The sequence below is a fragment of the Gorilla gorilla genome, chromosome 4, assembly GCF_029281585.2.
Source record: "Gorilla gorilla gorilla isolate KB3781 chromosome 4, NHGRI_mGorGor1-v2.1_pri, whole genome shotgun sequence".
In the NCBI taxonomy this organism is placed as follows: domain Eukaryota; kingdom Metazoa; phylum Chordata; class Mammalia; order Primates; family Hominidae; genus Gorilla; species Gorilla gorilla.
Genome location: NC_073228.2, coordinates 171,175,286 through 171,195,704, shown reverse-complemented (window position 1 = coordinate 171,195,704; position 20,419 = coordinate 171,175,286). Strand labels below are relative to the sequence as shown.

The 20,419-nt window shown below is 35.6% G+C and overlaps 1 protein-coding gene across 6 annotated transcripts in view; it reads right to left on the bottom strand.

Moving 5' to 3' along the window:
- The window catches only part of TENM2 (teneurin transmembrane protein 2), a 1,282,302-nt gene that overhangs the window by 880,259 nt on the left and 381,624 nt on the right, over positions 1–20,419 (bottom strand). For all 6 annotated transcript variants that reach the window (XM_055387572.2, XM_004042960.5, XM_063706913.1 and 3 more), the window contains one exon: positions 7,072–7,347. In XM_055387572.2, coding sequence (XP_055243547.1) covers positions 7,072–7,347 — 276 coding nt within the window. The remainder of the gene's footprint in view (positions 1–7,071; positions 7,348–20,419) is intronic.

Sequence of the window (20,419 nt, the reverse complement as noted above, 5' to 3'; positions counted from 1 at the left end):
GAAATGAGAATGGGGAGTGAGAGTCACTCCTGAATGTTCCTTGGCTATCCTGCTTATCCACTGGTTGAAGAACATTCCTGGTTTGTGGAACACTCACTGTTCTGTTTGTTTCTGACTCGCTGCTTCCCAGCTCAGCATTAGCTAACACTGCTCCATGTCTTTCTCTCTTGGCATACTGGAGGTCATCGTGTATCACTGCATGTCTCTCTTCTAGCCTTCGCTTTATTGTCTCCAACTTCATTGTTACAGACCCCATAAACCATTTGCTGGATCAAAACTGAACATAATTAGCACAAAGTCATTTTCCTCCTCTTTAAATGGCTTCCTCCTGAAAAGCCCTGGGGTTTTCTTCAATCAGCTGAAGTAGCTAAAGTTTTTAAAGTAGGTTTTCCCTCCATCTATTTCCAAATAGTCCATCTAAATACTTTTACATTAAAATAGCTTTAAAAATATGTGTTAAATCAAATACTCTGACCTTAATTTTTCAGTACTTCAGGGCATCTACTACTTTGGAAAATGGAGTTGACATATTACCCACTTAAACTCACCCCCCACATATACAATTATTTTATTACTTTCCAAATTAAATTGATTGTAATTTGATTTAATTTTATCTGAAGCATTTAAATCTAAATGCCTTAAAACCATTTTAGAAATTTAGTAGAGCAAAATTAAACCCACTTTGCAGATGGAGCAAACTTACTAAAAGAAGTAACATTCTAACTCTGAATACATGAACCCATAAAATTGCTGAGTTCTAGCTTTCTACAATTTTTATATCTGATTTCCATAAAGACTGTATGTAGGTCAGGGTTGATAACTCAAGGGTCTACAAAGGCTAAGTCAGACCTTAAACAACAGAGTAGCCTGGAGGAAGATCAGGTGACCTCAAAGACATGGAATCTATCCAGAACTGCTACTGCTTCTAATCTGATCTGTCCCGACCAAAACCTGAACCAGTGTGACTGAATCTTCTTATGTTTTGAGAATGGCCAAAAATAAAAGTTTCTAATATAAAATCTCTTACTTTTAAAATGTTGGTTGTTAATCTAAAAATGGTTGATACTGCACTAATCAAATTAAACAATTCAAACTGGATTCAGCCTGTAGACTAACATGCAGTTGGTAACTTCTGTTGTTAAATATCCCATAAGCCACTTAGCCACACCTTAAACTCCTTTAACATTCTTCAAACTGAGTTGATGGAAAGCAAGAAAGAATAATTTTCTAGAAGGTTCTTACAGCTAGCACTTAAATAATACTCAAAATTAAATCACAAGTAACATTTTTAGTTTCATGTACAAGCCTATATACATTATGGCCACATATGTGGAATTTCCATACTATTTATAAATCTATTATTAATACCTGAAATTTTCTTCTACCTGCTATGTCTCAGTTTCAGAATGTCTAATTGAAGTGCCTCATTACTCCTCATACATTCTTCTCTAACCCGTTTACTTTGATATTATTTTCTGAGCAGGCTTCTTCTGATTCAATTGTCTGTAGAAAATTTATACTATCAACTTCCTTAGCTTTAACTCATCTTATTTATGACCTTAATTCTCAATGCATGGCACATCTCTCCCACCTATTAGACAGACTTAATTTGATCATTGACAAACAACAACTAAACTTAAAAAAATGACTGAACAATAAGCAAAAAAAGAGTTTTCTGACTGAAGAGGCTTCCAATCGTGAACGGACAAAAACATTTTGCTTCTTACCATTTTACTGCCTTCACAGTAAAAAGAGCAACTCAACTGAAGTTAAAGTACTGATATCGGAACTCAGCAGCTTAAAACCAAATGATTATCCACCAAGCCCAATGTGTCCCTGAAGGCCTGGAGATTACACATGTAATAATCAGGCTGCCCTTGCCAAAAGGAAGGCTTAGTTCTTCATTTTGTTTATTGTATTTATTGAATGGAGCCATTCCTTGATAGCCCCTGGGAGCATTAACAAACATGAAAGAAACCACCAAAGGAAAGAAAGAAATATATAAATAACTAAAGACCATGCCACTAAAGTTTATAATCTGGAAAGTGCAGTACTGAAATAAGGCACAGACTCCTATGCTCCTTGAAGTACTCTGTTCTCCTTTACAGTAACGTAAGAATTGCTTAATTTGCCAAAAACGTAAACCTCTAAAGTCTCATACGAGTCCATTTGCAGAATATCAATCGTTTCACTTCTAGCTTTCATATCATGCCATGTGACAATGTGATATTCTTACATTTTGCCTCTGGCTGTATGTTATTATCAGCTGTGTTTTAGCATCATAGTAATCATATATTAAGACTCCCATTAATAAACTGTTTAAAAATAAGTTTTCTCTATAGCCTCCAATACCTGGACTTTGAGGGAATTGAATTAGAAAAATGTAAAGGAGATCATTCTTTCATTTAGGAATGGAAAAGACAGAACCTATGATATTTTGTGTCTGTGTCCTTCATTTTTTTAAATCCATGATAACTCATTTCATACTCTTCTTTATAATGGTATTCTTTTAAATGTACAGGTATATAAAATAAAGGCTAAAAACACAAATTGAAATCAATGTCATCCAAATGGCTTAAAACTTTGTTCTGGGTTTTTTTTTTTTTTGGTATGTTTTTAAATTTTGGTTTGTTTTTAAGAAATTGAGACAATTTTCTTTAGGTTCCATGGAAATTGGCTTCATAAAATGTGGCTGGAAAAGAAATCATCCCATATCAACATCAAGCACAGTCAAATATGAATGTATGCTTTTTGTAGCTACCTCTTTCACTATTCTTACCACTGACTTTTCACTTCCTTAACAGCAAAATTATGGGCCTTTGGCTAGGTCTGGAGCTCGTAGTAAGTTTTTATGTCTGTTCCAGGCATTCTCTGTGATTTTACATGACGGATTAGGGAGAAGAAAGGAGTAGAGTGGGTTATAAAATACAAAGTTAATTTGAGCATGTAAGAGTAATAGAGTGGGAGTAGAAACAGAATTCCACTCACATGTTTAGTTTGTGTTTACTTAAGAAACGCTCCAATGCTAGATTTATTGAGAGGCCGCTTTCTGGAGAGAAAGGAGAAACATTTAAGTAACTCACCTTAAATGACAAATGAATGCAACTTGGTTGGCAGTAACAATCTAAGGACATTGTCCCTGGTGCTAAGGAAAATCCTTCCTTCCCTCAGGCTTCATTCCTCATGTCTCAGTTAACAAGCAGTGAGTACCTGGGTGTGTTGGAACTCTGCCGAGGAGACAGATACGCTACAGACCTTTTGCCAAAAGGACTCAGTCTAATAGAATCTGTGTTTCACAAATACGCTTTACATAAATCCATTACGTGCCAGAGCCAGCTTGTTTTATAAATGCATTTTGTGAAATGCAATGGAATTAACCCAACATTTATATCTCAACCTCAAAGTACATTATGAGGATTGTAAATTTCCCAATTACAACAGATGAAAATGAACATTGTACTTATTTACTTTGGGTGGACATGGAGAGGTGAGGGGAAGAATAATTTTCTTAAAGGTTTAACCAACACCAGATTTCACTTACTGCCATTTCTGGCTTCCTATTTCATACCAACTTTATTTTCTTTGTTTTTTGTTTTTTGTTTTTTTGTTTTTTCCCTTTCTGGATTTCCAATAAAATAACTGAAACTAGAATTCTGCTGGAAGGAAAAAAAAAAAAAAACAAGGAAATTTTTAAGTCCCTAAGTGAAGAAATCGCCTAAGGGAGTCAAGAGAACATAGACTAGAATTTTACAGTTTGCGCTGCTTTGCATCTTTAAGGAGGCAATTAGTTATTCTTGTGTATTAGTGACTACCCCTTTTTCTCCATGACTCAGATAATACAAATGGCCTTAGAGAGGACATATTTTAAGTGGGACATTTATTATTGAACAAAAGTATGGACTCTAATTTAAAGTTACTAGGAAAGCCCTTTCAAATTTCACAGCAGCAAAAACTTGGCCGGGCTGTTCTCAACTCTCATTGCCATTTCTAGCGAAATCATAATTGACTTCAAGATAGGATTAAAGAACCTGAAAAGATAACATGAATTTGAGAGTTTTATGTATTTGAAGCAACCCAATCTAAGCCAGCACAATGTTAATGCAGAGGCTAAATCAGTGAGTGTAGGATGAAGCACTATGGTGTCTACACTACCAAAAAAAAAAAAAAAAGAAGAAAGAAAAGAAAGACAGGTTCATCTGTTTGATGGGACTGTCAAGTTATCCAATGGGTCATTTTTGTCACAGCAGCATGTAGGAAGCACAATCAACATTGATCTAGGGAGAACTGTTGGCAAAATTAAAGATTTTACTATATGACTTTGCAGACTGAATATACACTTCATATTACCAAAAAGGAAGTTGATTTCTGAGATCTGTCTTCACTTATTAACTATGCTTAGCAAAATCACAACTGGAATTTTTTAAGGGAGATTTTTAAGTAAACACGGTGAAAAATCCATGTATCCCAAAATCCCACCAAGAAATGAAATTAAAACATATGGAACCCCACAGAAAAGATTCATTTTATGACCATGTATCTTTAAAACCTAAAATTAAATTGGAGAGCTTCTTTCTCAAAGTATAGATTCCTGTTACTTCCTCTTCAAGAAAGGCATACCTAAAAGGTTATTGATTTGGTTCTGAAGGACACAGTGTTTATTATGGAGGAAGCCATCACTGGGTACAAGTGTGAGAAATTAATGATGGCTTTGTAAGTGTCCATGCCGTGGTGTGGAACCAGTGGGGCAACTGTCAATCTATATGATAATACATTCCCAAACTTCATAAAATCAGTGATGTGAAAAAGCATTGATTTCTTTGTGAGCTAAACAGAATTCGTCAGAGAGAAAGAGCAAGAAGTTTACTGAAGTTAACACCTCTGCCTGCAGAGTTGCTCACACTTCAATTTGTATTTGCTTAAAGAGTTTATGATGTGATGTGTAAAATTTCTTATTTTTATTTCTGGCCAAGAATGAGAACAGAAGATACATTATGTACCTCTTTTGAATATGTAAAATATTGAAAAAATGTTTTAAAAAGAAAAACAAAGACATTCCACCTGTATATTATAAAATAACCATCTCTCACCTAGTTTGAACTCTGGCTTCAATACCTCCTTTGTGCCTTGCCAGCCACACTCACATACAGAGTTGCTTAGTGCTACTAAGTACATTTCTCTTTACGTAATTCTGACTGCATTGCAACTAGCACTATAGGAAAGAATCAGGACACTGTATCTAAGGGTTTATTTCTTATCAGTATGCAGGGATTTACATAGACTCGCAGAAAGTAAAAATTATTCAAATATGATGTTTCAAATAATACGAAAAAAATGAAGCTACTATTGGTCTACCAAATATATGATGAATTTCAGATTTTTTTCATCCATAACTCTTCTAGGTAAATTCATGGCAAGCATTTTTTGTGCCCTTGGCTTCACCAGAAACACTCCCTTATTCGATGAATTTTTTAGATGCATATAACTTAAATGGGAGAAGGTGCAGGTCTGTAAATGTGTATAAATAACTCTGTATAGACGGTTCCCGCTATAGGTATAAGAATACCAACTATGAGGGACTTGCTAAAATTCCTTGTTTAAAATGTGCCATAAATTCTTGGATTACAAGTGATTTTATTTATTAGGCAATCAAATCGCCTTCATTTAAATAGTATCTGACACACGCAATGAAGCTGAAAAAGGACACCAGTAAATGGATTCAACGTATGCTTTTATGGAAACTTCTAAAAGTAATTTCCTATTAAATAAGCACCTCAGAGTGTCAAATGTGCCAAGTGTCAGAATTTTGTTAAAATTCAAAAGGAGTCAAGTGCAGATTTTTCCTTGAGAGTACACCTTGATTAGCTACATGAACGGAGGCATAAGTAAGACACATCCCCTTGTCCCCACTGAAGAATAAATTATTTCAAAATTAAACATAAATTTAAATTCAAAAAAGTGACATCTTTTTGAGTATGTGCGACTTACCCAGGAAATGATGTATTTTCGACACAGTTTTGAGATTAAATGATATTTAGCTATGCTTTTGCATTCACAACAAGCTGTCCGCCTGCAAATTTCCTTTTTCTTTTTTAAATGAAAGGAAATATTTAAAGCTGCTCTGGCAGAAGTTTATAATATTTTATATAAACATTCTTAACTGATCTATTTGTAAACATTTTAATGGTAATGGTAATTCTTTTAGCAAACATGCCATCTATTCATAACAAACCAGATAGCATTTGATGTTTTCTTCTTAAATCAGCTGTAACCTAATGCAATTTATCTTTTTTAAAAAATGTTTTTGACTAAACACTTCGGAATTGCTCAGAAACCCACAAAAAAAGCACCTTATCTCTTTAATGACTTTGCTTAGGCTTCTCTATATTTACTGCTTAATGATCGGAAGGATTTAATTTTCAAAGTTTCATTAAAATCCACCTAGAAAGCTGATGGATAGGCAATAGTGATTTGTGACAGAAGATGGGGGAAACCATTAACCTACATAGTTGCCAAGGGGAAAAGTAAACATATAAAGAATTCTTTTTCTGAAGACAAGTCTCTTCCTATTTGTCATTATTAAGCTCCAGAGCACCTGTTCCAAGTTTGATCTTCAATACGGATATGAGGCATTGCCGCCTGGAAATGAAAGTCTAAGATAAGGTGGGATTCTTAAGAGATCGTCACGAAAAAAAATAACCCAAGTTTCCATTTACTGGGAAGGGGAAATCAATACAAAGACCTAGAAACTTGTGGAGAGAGGACATTTTCTAGGTATAGGTCATAGTTTATCAAGCCGCCTCTTTTGCAATGTAATTTACTTGCTAATAAGACCAACTGACTACACCCGAATGCTGTGTTATCATCAGAATGTGATTTTAAAATTCTCTTCTCATTTCTTGTGTGCTGGAGGGTTGCTGGTTTACTTCCCCCCAGCTCACACTGGGTAGACAAGGTCGATTTCAAAGAAAATGAATGGTTTTATGACGCCTCTTCATTAAAAAACAAAAACATTCAAAGCCCCACGTGGTGCAGTGCACAGAACGTTAAAAGCTATTTAAGAAGCAGGCCTACCGTTCTCATCATCTGATTTGTTTTCGTTGTCAGAGTCAGTCAGGGTAAGGGCCGAGTTTTCACGACTGGACAGGCCGGAACTGCGCCTGGATTTTATCCCTCTGCCCCACAGTCTGATGGCGTGTTCTGGAGACATCCCTCCCTCGGTGTCGGAGTCGGCGTCAGACCCTGTGCTAAGGGAGTAGCCCTGGTGAAGGATCCCCATGTCGGAGCAGTAGCCGCTTCGGTGTGGGGAGGGCTCACAGATGCCCAGTTCGGCAAGGGTGAAGTTGGTTCCTAGGGTGACAGCGACAGAGAAGCTGATTAAAATTTGTGAGATGCTTTACAAAGTTAAAATTTATCCTTACAAAAAAGCAGCCACTTTTCCCATCTGACAGATACATCAAATTCACCATGGTGTGCAGAAACAGATCTTGGACAAGAGTATTCAGGACAGTGGGATACCTTTGAAAAACAAACAAAAGAAAGAAAGTAAATATCGATTATAGGACAAAATGCTCAGATTTTATTTCAGAGATTTTTAGGCATGTTGACACTGTTGTCTAGGTAGCTCCATGTAGCTGAAAAAAACCTGAACGTATCAAAATAGCTAATATACACCAAGTGCTTACTTGTGCACCTTTTACTTTGCAACTTTTATATTTTTTAATGTTTTGCAACTTTATGAAGATGATAATGTTACTGTAATCCTTTTGTAGATGAGGAAACTGGGGACCAGAGGATTTAAGGCACTTATCCAAGGCCATGCATCTTGATGGTCGCAATACCTGGATCTGATCCCTCTGCAGGGATCAGATTAAGGTTCAGGTCTTACAGCGTTAACCCTCTAATAAATATGAGTGGCAGCTAGAAGACCTGGGTGCCCGTCCTAGTTTCCACTGACAAGTCTCATTTATGGCAATTCCCTTAACTCCACGAACCCCAATTTTCTCATCTATAATATCTGGGCATTAATCTCTTAAAATCTTCTCAGGGTGATTGTGTGCCTCATATAACACGTGCCAAACTAGTCATTTTTAATAAATGCTATCATGCATTGCTTAAAGAGAGGGATACGTTCTGAGCAATGCATCCTTAGGTGATGTTTGCTCTGAGAACATCAGAGTGACTTACACAAACCTAGATGGTCCAGCCTATTACACACCTAGGCCTAGGTTTAGCCTACTGCTCTTACACTACAAACATGCACAGCATGTTATATACTGAATACTGTAGGAAAGTAACATAATGGCAAGTATCTTTGTATTTAAACATAGAAAAGATACACTAAAAATACAGTATTATAATCCTACAAGACCATGTTGTATATGTGGTCCATCATTGGCAGAAATGAGGTTATGTTAGGTATGTACATGTAATGTGTCACTGAAATCAGCATCCTAGGGATGAAGAGCTAGTCCTTTGGTTTCTAAATGGTATCAAAGAATCTCTCTTTGCTAACACAATTTAAAGCCACAAGTTGGCCTCACTTACGGAAAGTGAATGCGTGCACATGGGGACCTATAGGGGTGAACTCATGATCTGACAGGGAGCAAAGAGAATAGGTTTTTATTGAACACGTTGTCATGTTCTATAAACGTGTGTTATTAGGTGTCAGAAAATGGGCCAGATACCTTTAGGCTTTATGCCATTTAAATACCATCATAGCCCAGCATTTTAGGTGTTGACATCACCACTTTACAAAGAGAGGTTAAACACCATGTCCAAGGTCACACCTGGGCACACAGCAGATCCAGGTTCACCTCTGTACCTGCAGACCCCCAGCTTGTGCTGCTTCTATAGTGTCAGCAGTCTCCAGCAAAAGCAAACCTGGCAACATTTTGGTGCAGTTTATTTATTTGTGCTTACTACTTGGCTCCTTAGAAGATATTTTAAGATTTCAATGCAAAACAGATAGAATCATGTGGTCCACTCTACTTACTGATGTATAATGCTGATTTCTTTTGTCTTTAACCAATTTATGACAATGAAAAAAATGCAGTGAAGAAATGCACTTCTCTGCTATGAGAGGAGAAAACCTCATAAATAACACCAAAGCCAGGAGTTTACCCACTCTACGTATATCTATTACATTAAGATCATTCCTTATCATTCTGTCTCTAAACTCTTGATGTAACTTGACACTCTATGGTAGCCTACATACTCAATATCATTTTTTACCTTTTATTTTACAAACCACCAAACCACTGTTTGGTTCACATTAACCTAGTGGGACTTTAATTTGTAATAGACGTATGTCTTTTTATTCTGAGTTTTTTTCTTGTCTTCACTGAACACTGAGCTTTCCCAGCCTAATTTGGTTGTGTAAATGGAATCAAGCCCAATTCTATATATAATTGTCTCTTCAGAATGAAACTTATTCATTGGAGAGCTAACCCAAGTGCAGGTTCCTGTCAGCATGGGGTGATTACCCACTACCTGTGCAGTGAAGAGGGAAGTCCTCTCTGCCATCAGCACACTGCTAAGTGCTGCTGTTTATTCCCTGGGTACAGTTTATCATGCCCTCTGAAATTCTCTGCCCAGTGTATTCTGTTCCAGTTTGCATCCTTGGTACTGTCTCATAATTATACATTAAAATTTACAGTTCAGTCTCAGTAGTCTATGAAAATGAAGTTACTGAGTGTGTGTGTATGTGTGTATACATAATATTACAAGATCTTTCTATTGTTGCTTTTCTCATCCTTAAGTCATTGAAAAAAGTCATTTGATATTAATATTCTTCCATCTTGTCCTTAGAGATCAAGTTCCTTCTGGACAGAGTCATAAGATATGTTGCTTCATTTTTCCCACAATAAATGAAAACCCAAACTAAAACACATATTTTTATTCCACATGTGAGGATTTGTAGCTACGTAATCCCATTTAAAATGGAGTGGGTGTGTATTAAGACAACTTTTAACATGGTTTTCCCACATCTCATTACCTAAAACTAGTTTCAAAGACCTCCTCAGGAAAGAAGGAAAAGTTGTATGAGGACAGGAGGCCCTGTGAAGAGCACTGCATGTGGTTTTTGGCCTGGGTTCCAGAGGTAACAGTGGGCTGAGGGCCATGGGAGGACATGGAGTACACACAGTGCCCCTTCTTTAGTTCAAATTACTTGAGATAAGAAATTGAAATCTTATTTTTATGAGAAAACAAACTTGAGGTCTTCAGGAATCAAGTAAGATTTGCATACATTTAAAAAGTAACCACAAATGTTAGAAAAGAAAAAGTGCACTTTAAGAGTTTCACCTTCAAGCTTATAGCCCCCGAGCCACAAAGGAACAGCATTGTAAAGAAAATTGGAAGGTCTGTGCTGAATTTGCCAGGAAAAGCTAAATGAGTATGTTTACATTGGTATATAGAAAGGAAGATTTTCCTCTAAAATCAATATTGATTTTTTTAAAAATTACCTTTTCATCTTCACTTTCCAACAGGTTCAGTCCTTGCCAATGCCACCATTTCCCCACAACTCCTAGTTTGGTATCTTTCTACTCTCCACTAACTCAAAGAATAGGAACCTCATTGTAAGTATTAATACCTGGGACAGGTTCTGGACCAAGCTTTTTCCAGGTATGCTGGCTTAACATATGAAGCTGGTGAGCCATATACTCAGGAGAAAGAAAAACAAATGGGTCTATCCAGTTATTAAATCATTCAACAAATATTTATTGTTCCCAGTACAGTGTGAGGCATCAGGGATATAACAGTGTACATTATAAAAATATAGTCCATGACATTTACAATCTAATCGGGGAAAAAGGCATTAATCAAAGAATCACATAAACAAAGTGCAATCCATACAGTGATAAATATTACATAGGAAAAGAACAGGCCGGGCGCAGTGGCTCACTCCTGTAATCCTAGCACTTTGGGAGGCCGAGGCAGGCGGATCACCTGAGGTCAAGAGTTCGAGACCAGCCTGACAAACATGGATAAACTCCATCTCTACTAAAAATACAAAATTAGCCGGGTGTGGTGGCGCATGGCTGTCATCCCAGCTACTCGGGAGGCCAAGGCAGGAGAGTCGGTTGAACCCGGGAGGCGGAGGTTGTGGTGAGCTGAGATCATGCCATTGTACTCCAGCCTGAGCCTGGGCAACAAGAGCGAAACTCCGTCTCAAAAAAAAAAAAAAAAAAAGAAAGAAAGAAAAAAAAAGAACAGGGAGCCATGGAGGTCACATCGTGGTGCAAGGTGACCTCATGCCTTGCACAGGTCAAGGAGGTGCAAGGAAGCCTCATGCCTTCACAGCCTGTTCACCAGCTGTTCATCTAGTTTGGGGTGAACACTCCAAAGGACTGGGGACTTACTCTATTGAGAAGCTACCACACATACCTACTTCAGTTTGCTCATACCATACCCAGTTTTCCCAAATATTCTTCTACATGGATTGATTTCCAACCATTGTTTTCCATGTATTTTATCTTACAGCAAGAAGCCCTGCATTCTATACAGACTTCTCAGAATGTAAATTAGTATGGAAGCATTTTTAATACTAGCTCAACTTACTGTTTTGCACTTACTTTGCTCATCGATGGGAGACTGATTTTGCCCTAATTCATCTTGCATAATTATGTTTTCAGTAAGCTCTGTGGCAGCTTTGAATGAAAGAGAGAAACTACTCATTGTGTGATTCTCCAAGCTAAGATTTCTAGTGGAAAGCCGTGAACCCTTCATTCTTCTTTACTATCTTTCAGAAAGATAACAAGGAGGCACAATATATCAGTATTCATGGAATACATATGTATTATTTATCTTCTATCTGCCTCCAGTCTCCTGATATCACTGATAAAAGTGCATATAGATGATGTGCCAATACATTTTATTTCAGGTATGTGCTCCATGGCTGTTGCCGACAACTCACCCAGTGTGGCCCCATGGTACATTATCGAGGCCAGAATCAATATTTTTATAGATAAATGATTACATGCAATCTATAATATTTACATAAAGCAATTTTAGTGTAATTTAAGGTTGGGAAAGAATGTTAATGTCTAAAAACTGTTCAGTGATCAAAAGAGGGGAACACAAGTCTTAAAATAACTCTCTTGATAAATATCTTGGACGTTAAATTGTCTTTTCTTGATCGTAACCACAGTGTATAATCCAGATCCTCTCCATGCCTTTTTTTTTTTTTTTTTTTTTTTTTTTGAGACGGAGTCTCACTCTGTCGCCCAGGCTGGAGTGCAGTGGCGTTATCTCGGCTCACTGCAAGCTCCACCTCCCGTTCATGCCATTCTCCTGCCTCAGCCTCCCGAGTAGCTGGGACTACAGGCACCCGCCACCACACCCAGCTAATTTTTTGTATTTTTAGTAGAGACGGGGGTTTCACCGTGTTAGCCAGGATGGTCTCGATCTCCTGACCTCGTGATCTGCCCACCTCAGCTTCCCGAAGTGCTGGGATTACAGGTGTGAGCCACCGCGCCCAGCCTCCATGCCTTTTTTAGAGAGAAATTTTGCAACAGAATTCAAGGGTCATCCTTTGACCCATTAATTCTATTTGGGATGCAATTTTAAGGAGAGATATGTCTATGCATTGTGATCATGGCTTTATTTTCTAAGTTTTTACCAACTTTGAAATAACCTTTAACTAGGAAAAGCACATATGTAGTTAAGTCAGAATTATCATGTCATGGTAATACCAGGATATACAAATAGCACTGAAAATGCCAGCATTGGAACAGATTTTGTACTACAAGGGCAAGAAGATAAAAGCTAACTGTATGCAATACAGAAAACTTTCATTGTCTAAATGTTTGTTATGCAAGCACCCTGAATTTAAGAGAAGACATTTTATACAGAGAAATAAAAGTTGTAATAACATGAAAATAGTCACGAATGACCACTTATAAAATTAATCCCTACCCATCCCTGCCCACTTTCTCCTAGTATCTCTTCTCATATCAACTACCATATCAACGTCTAAGTAATTAATTACTTGCTGATAGCAGAAAGTAATATGGTGCCAATCTATAATTAGACTGTAAAGCTTGGGAAGTTGCAGATTTTCATGAAGTCAAGAAAAATTATGCAAAAAAAAATAGTTCATCAAAAAGGTCACAGAATAACGAAAATCTAACAGAATTAAGTCAGTTAACAAGAGAAGATAGAAATAGTATGGTCACGACGATGGGAACTTCAAAATCTGATTTGACAGACATCTGGTTCTGGACCAAGATTTAGTGTTCCCCTTTTCTACTTTTCCCACTAAGTACAGCTAAAACCCCTGGACATTACATACAACAATCACATAAGCAGTTTCTGAAAAATGGGACAGGACAAGGTAGACTTAACAGGGTCCTGGAGCCTCAGGAACTACATGGTGGCGAGTTCCCTGGGGTTTATTTTTGCCTCATATGTTCCAAACCTGGTGCTAGAGAAACCTGCAAATTGGAAACGGCAGCGGACAAAACAAGCCCCAAGTACAGCCTGCTGTAGCAAGGAGCCCCATCCCTACACTTTTACAAACACACCAGAGTAAAATTTTAAAAGACCAAGTGTTGTCCGTGGAGACCAGCGCGGGGATCCCGGACTTTTATCCCCAGCCCTCCCTCTCTCCTTGCTGGGGGCAGAGAAGGCTAAATGTTAAATATAATTTCACCATCATGATCAGAAGAGGACCTGAGGGGAATGGTAGGAGGTAACTCTCTCCCCCTCAGCGAGGTTGTCATCAGCAGAGGCCTGGGGTGGGGGTAGGGGAGGGTTCTAAAATCTCAACTCTGCCCTGCCGCGACGAAGCAGCGCTCTTTCACTGCACCCCCTTCCCCACCTTGTCAAAATACACACAGTATACACAAAGTACACCTTTACATCAACCTGGCTGTCAAGACACAGTATACCACTATTCCCATCGGCTCAGTGTCAGAAGAGGCTTACTATAACAGAAGATTTAAATACGATCCAGGGTTTCATAATGTAATATTTCAATTGGCCAGGATATAGTAAAAAAAATCATTGGTCATACCACGTACCAAGAAAATCTCAACTTGATAATTATTTAAATAAAAGGTTAATGAGAAGCCCTTAGGAAAATTAATGAACTCATCAAGTATTTTTTGGAAAAAAAATGACCCTCTATGATCCTGCTGCAAAATGCAAGCCTAAAGGGAAGGATATAATGTGGTACAATCAAACAATTTTGCTGTAACATGACTATATATGCCCCACCCCCAAACTGTTATTCTTTATCATTTTGAAAAAAAAATGCATCATTCAAATAGTGAATAATATTAAATTTAAACTGAACTATGCAAAATATGCCTAGTTCTCATAGTAAATGAAATTAAACAAACTGAAATATAGTTTTGATAATTAGGTTTATTTTTTTCAAGATACAGTTGCAATAAATTATTTTTACTATTTAATTTGAAATATTTGTTCTTTTGAATATTGATTCCTTTTTTAAGCGGCCTTTTTCTAAAATCATTCATCCTAAAACAAAGAGAATCCCTTGTAAACAAACATGGGTCATTTTTCTTGTGCAAATGTTAGAGCATACATTTTAAAGTCAAGAATGAATATGGAGTACAATTTTTTCTAGCAGATATTTAAGAAAAAGATAGATATTATAACGTTATAGTACTTTTTATCAAAGAAATTGAAGTGATTTGACATGATGCCTTAAGTTTTTGCCCATAGAAAGTTATCAAGAAAAATGTAGCAGTTGTAAGTGATAAAATATAATTTTATTTCTGTTTGACAAATCAAAATGAAATGCCAAATTGTTATCTCGCATTTTAATATGTTATATTTAAATGTTGACCAATTGTAGACATGTGTGAGCCATACAAAATAATCAGTTTAAAACCGTTATCAACATTATCTAAAATATTATTTTTATACAAATATAAAAGCCTACATATTTACATATTTAATGATCACCATTTTGGAAGGCACCAGAGGAAGTATTTATGAATACTAATGTTTTATGCTTGTATATCCTGAAAGTCTTCACATAAACTCTCTTTTAATGCCCTTTTAAAGTTCATCTGTTTTTACATATTTAGATATTTTCCCAAATGTTGATAAAACTGTTCACCCAAAATCCTCTGGCTTAAAACAACAGAGTAAGTGTACATGCATTATTATCCATAAAAGTTTAAGCCAAATATTAAAATTTCAGAAGTGTACTTTAAGAATTACATTTTTTAATGTATGACACCTAAGAGATTGATATTTTGATGTTTGTAAACTTTTAGACTCATTATTTTAATCTATATAAATATCTTCTGATGTGTCCAAACATTTACAATTTGTAACTAGAACCACTCCAATGTTAATAAACACATACTAAATCAAGGAAACACCAAGATGGCTAGTGAAGACAGAAGAGTTTCCAGTATCCTAGGTTTTCCTGTAAGCTTATAACTTTCAAAGAAAAAGGTGAAGGTGGCATTCTCCTCTGATGTGGTGGCATTTTCCCATTCCAATCTGAACAAAGCCCAATTTGGAAAACCCAAAATCAGCCACAACAAAAGGGTTCTGCTGAAAAACTGGCAGTTCATAAATAAAAATGAAATGTCCAGGAGCCTGGCTAGTTGGAGATGGTTTTCTGCTGATGAAAATTCCAACGAAATTAAAAATCAATTTCAGTATTAAAAACTATACCAATCAGTTATCCTACGTGAGAGCATTACAAACATGTACATTCACCTGACTATATGAGACTCTTCCTCCCTCAACAATTTCTTTCATCAGAGAGAGAGAGGGAAAGAGACAGTAGTGAGTTAGCTGCAAGGCTACTAGGTTAGTTTACAGTTACTGAAGGCTTCAAAATGTGTCACACACTGTCCTAAATGCTTTTATATAGTTTTCCCTTTTAATTAAAAAAGCAGCCCTACAAAACAGTCACCATATAGCCTAAGGTTAAGAAAATCAGGAGTTAGAATGTCTGTTTTAAAAATACTTGTTGACCAGATAGAATTAATTACTTCTGCTGACTTCATTTATAAAAGGGACATAAAAATAGCACCTACTTTCACAGGGTGGAGGAGGGTACTGAATGACACAAAGCAGCGGAAAATGCTTAGATTGTTGCCGCATCAGAATAACCAAAAAACAAATGTAGCTATTATGATGATCATCAGTCTACAGAGGAAGAAACTTGCTTTATTTCTTTACATAGAATTATTACTATTTTCTGTTTTGTCGTGAGTTGATTTAGAAAATTTAGGAACAATAAATTTTCTAGGAATGTGCCCATTTATGCTTTCAAATAGGTTGACATAAATATAATAGGTTGACATAAATATAATAGGTTATCCATGTATTGTTTAGGCTTTTTAAAAATTTCTGCTAGGTTTGTAGAATACTGTCTTTATTTTCATTCCTCATAATATTTATTTGTGCCTTCTTTTTCTTAACTGAATTGGTTTCACCAATAAAATTTTTTTCTTTCAAAAGAAAAAAAATTCTGTTTTTCTGACTCTACCTACTGTCTGTATATGTTTTTTAGTTTATCAATTTCTACCCTTATGTATACAAATTATTTCTTTAAGTTCATTCAATTGTTGTTTTCTATACCTTCAAAATTTGGTCTTTTATGTCTTTAATGTTCAGCCATTCTACTTTATTATTATAAGCATTTCATGCTATACATTTTATGCATTACTACTAATTTGCTGTTGGTGTGTCCTATCTATAATTGTAAGATACATATTGAAATTTCTTACTGTGATGGGTGTTTCTCAATACTATTTTGTCAATGTTTGCTCTGTGTCTATTTAAGGTTATTTTATAGGTACCTGTTGTAAGTTTAGCATTATAGCTTTCTGATGGATTGAACATTTTATCATCAATATATGGTGACCCTAATAAAGACTTCCGAGGTAATATATGCTTTCTAATATTAATTGTGTTTTACAGGGAATTTGTCAATTTCACAAACATTTATGACTTTTTTTAATATGTGTAAATCTCTAACAATATTCTTTCTTTCATTTTTGATATGAGGGATCCTTTCTTTTTTTAAATTGATCATTCTTACTGGAGTTTTATTTTATCGATTTTTCAAACAGCTGTTGGCTTTAATTTATTGTATTGTTTATTTTCCATTTCCCTAATTTCTGCACTTATTTATTTCTACTTAATTTGAGTTTTTTTTTTTCTCATCCTTCTCTAGGTTCTTGCGGTAGAAATGTAGACCACTGATTTGAAATATTTTCTTTATTTCTTAAGTAAATTTGCAAACCTATAATATTTTCCTCTTTATCTGTACCCCCAAAATTTGAATGTATTGTGCATGCAAATCATTCAGTTCCAAAATTTTTAAATTTCTCATCTACTTCTTTGACCCACAGGTTACTTAGAAGTGTGTAATTTTACTTCCAAATATCTGGGACTTGTCTGATTGATACCAATTTCTAAATTACATGCTTGGTGGACAGAAAACAAACTCTCCAGGATTTCCATCTTGAAACTTATTGAGACTTATTTTATAGCACAACATATAGAATATATTGCAGAATTTTTCCTTGAAAAATAATGTGATACGAGAATTCTTGTGTGTAGTGTCCTATAAATGTCTATTAGGTCAAGGTGGTCAACAACGTTTTTCAAATTCTCTATATCCTATATTTTTGTCTAGATAGTTTTTCAGTTACTGAGAAAAGAGTTAAATCTGTAGTTTTTTTTCTCTTTCCTCCTTTATTTTTGTTAATTTTGCTTTGTCTTTTATTCCTTCTCTTTCTCGCTGTAAAACTATGTTATTAGGCACATAGACTTTTATATCCCTAGAATAAATTGACCCTTTTATCAATTTCAAATGCTCATCTTTTTCTCTTGTAATTCTCGTGATCTTAAAGTCTATTTTGCCTTACATAAAGCAGTCAAGCCAGCTTTCTTATTTTTATTGTAAGCAATAAACGTGTGACTCATCTATTTCCATTTATTTACTTTCAACTTTTCTGTTGTCTTTACATTTGACATATGCCTTTTGTAGCCAGCATATAATTAGGTCTTGTTATTTAAGTAATCTGACAATCTCTTTTAATTGGTATGATAGTCAATTTACATTTAATGTAATTATTGATATGACTGGATTTAGGTTTATTATTTATGTTTTCCTGTTTGTGCTCCCTGCATTTTCCTCCCTCTGTATTTCTTTGCCTAATTGTTGTCAGTTAATAAATTATTTAAAATTTTCATTTAAATTTTGTCTAGGCTTTTTGTCTATCTTTCCACAAATTTTTTAGTGGTGCTCTAAGGACTACAATATGTATGTTGTACCAGTCTATTTAGCATTCTAATCTTGATATATTTTGTGCCTCTATTTCTGTAAATCCATGATTTCTTAATATAAAAAAAGTCTGTCATTGCCTCTTTTATATATTTATTCACTTCCATACTCTATTCTTTTCACCAATTAAACTCAGCTGATCTTATGCTACCCTTTTTCTCCCTAAATGCTTCTGTTGTATTTTTGTCTTTTCTCTCTGTGCAGTCTGTTGCTGATTTCTTATGATTACTCTTATTATTTCTTTAATTGTGCTTGAACTCATATTCACTGTTATGTACTAAACTTTTTTTAATTTCAACAATTTGCATTTCATTTACAAAATTGATATTGCTTTTCAATTGTTGTTTAGTTTTTCTATTATACATAGTTAATAGTATGAAATGATAAATTCTAATGTTTTAAAACTTTAAAGGTCAAAATAAATTATTTATGGACTTGCTCACACTTAACTATGAAGGCTTGTTTCCTTTTTCTCTTTTTTCTTTTTCTTTTTTTTTTTTTTTTTTGAGATGGAGTCTCGCTTGGTTGCCCAGGCTGGAGTACAATGGCCCAATCTCGGCTCACTGCAAGCTCCACCTCCTGGGTTCACACCATTCTCCTGCCTCAGCCTCCCGAGTAGCTGGGACTACAGGCGTCCACCACCATGCCCAGTTAATTTTTTGTATTTTTAGTAGAGACGGGGTTTCACTGTGTTAACCAGGATGGTCTTGACCCCTGACCTTGTGATCCGCCTGCCTCGACCTCCCAAAGTGCTGGAATTACAGGTGTGAGCCACCGTGCCCGTCCTTACATACTTAATTATATTTAATTTTAGATATGTTGGTTTATTTTAATTTTCACAAATCACACAGGCCTAAACTGGGATTCTTGCCTGCTAAAAAATTTGTATTTGATTCTACACAGGCAATGTGCATGTGGTAGTGTTGAACACATACCTCTTTTTAGGTTTCCTGGCTTACTACAGAAATCTCAGTTTCATGTCCTTGTTGCTCTAAGCCTCAGGTCATTTCCCAATTGCAGTTCTGGTAGCAGTCTTTGCTCACAATGAAAACCTACTGTGGGCTAACAATTCAATGCTCAGATTTCTGACTTTTGCTTATTTTTATTTCTTCTTCTATTTTGTTTTAAATCTGACTGGATGGAGAGTTCTCTTACTTGCTGTGAGGACTGTTTTGTTGTTGTTGTTCTGATCAAGCTATTTAATACTTCTGTTTCCATTTTCTCACCTGTAAAATGGAAGAATAATAGTACTTGCATCTTGTGGTCACATGCAATAAATATGTGTGTAGGTGTGTGTAACAAACACACACACACCAATAAGTCGATCGATATTAGCTATTATTATTCATGTTACTATTATTATTATTTTACTCTTAATAGTAAATATAAAACTACAAAATGATAAGCAATGAAATGGGGTTCTATTTTCAGCTTATTCTGCCACAATGTAAATAAAATGCAGTTTTTAGTTAAGCTGCATATATTTAGATATATTTAATGTTTATTCCATTAAGTAATGCAATATCTTACTTTTCCATAAAAATACAAAAAGTATGATATATCAGTAGAGATGCTGCTAACATTACTGAAATTAACCAAAAGGCACATGACATTTGCATTTACAGCACTCACCAAGGTGCCTATTTCCATCATGTGCTTGATGTTTTGAAAACACTTTGACTTTCCTATCACAGAAGAATTATTCTAGATCTCAAGAGTTAATTAACTCATCTACATTCTGACATCTAGTGAGATGGATGGATCACAGTCTATCAGCAGGTGAATATATGTATAGCAGATACTTTGCCTCAGTAAGTAATCACACCATATATTAGACCACAAATATTTGAGGGGAAATGTTAATGATATACTCTTGTTTGTAAAAGAATTCTTTTAAATCAACTGCCTCATCACCAATTACAGTTAGGATGTAGATACTTGTCTAAAACCATAAGCCGCCTCCAGCCATTGAGCTTATAAAAAATGGCAAGACCATAGCTTCCTAGTGCCTGTTAGCATCCATTAAACAGGGAGAGGATAATTGAAACTGAGTCAAGAGTTTTCCTTTTCTTCCTTTGCTACCTTGCTTCCTGTGTTCCGAACACATGTCGTGGGTTACAAATACATGTAAAG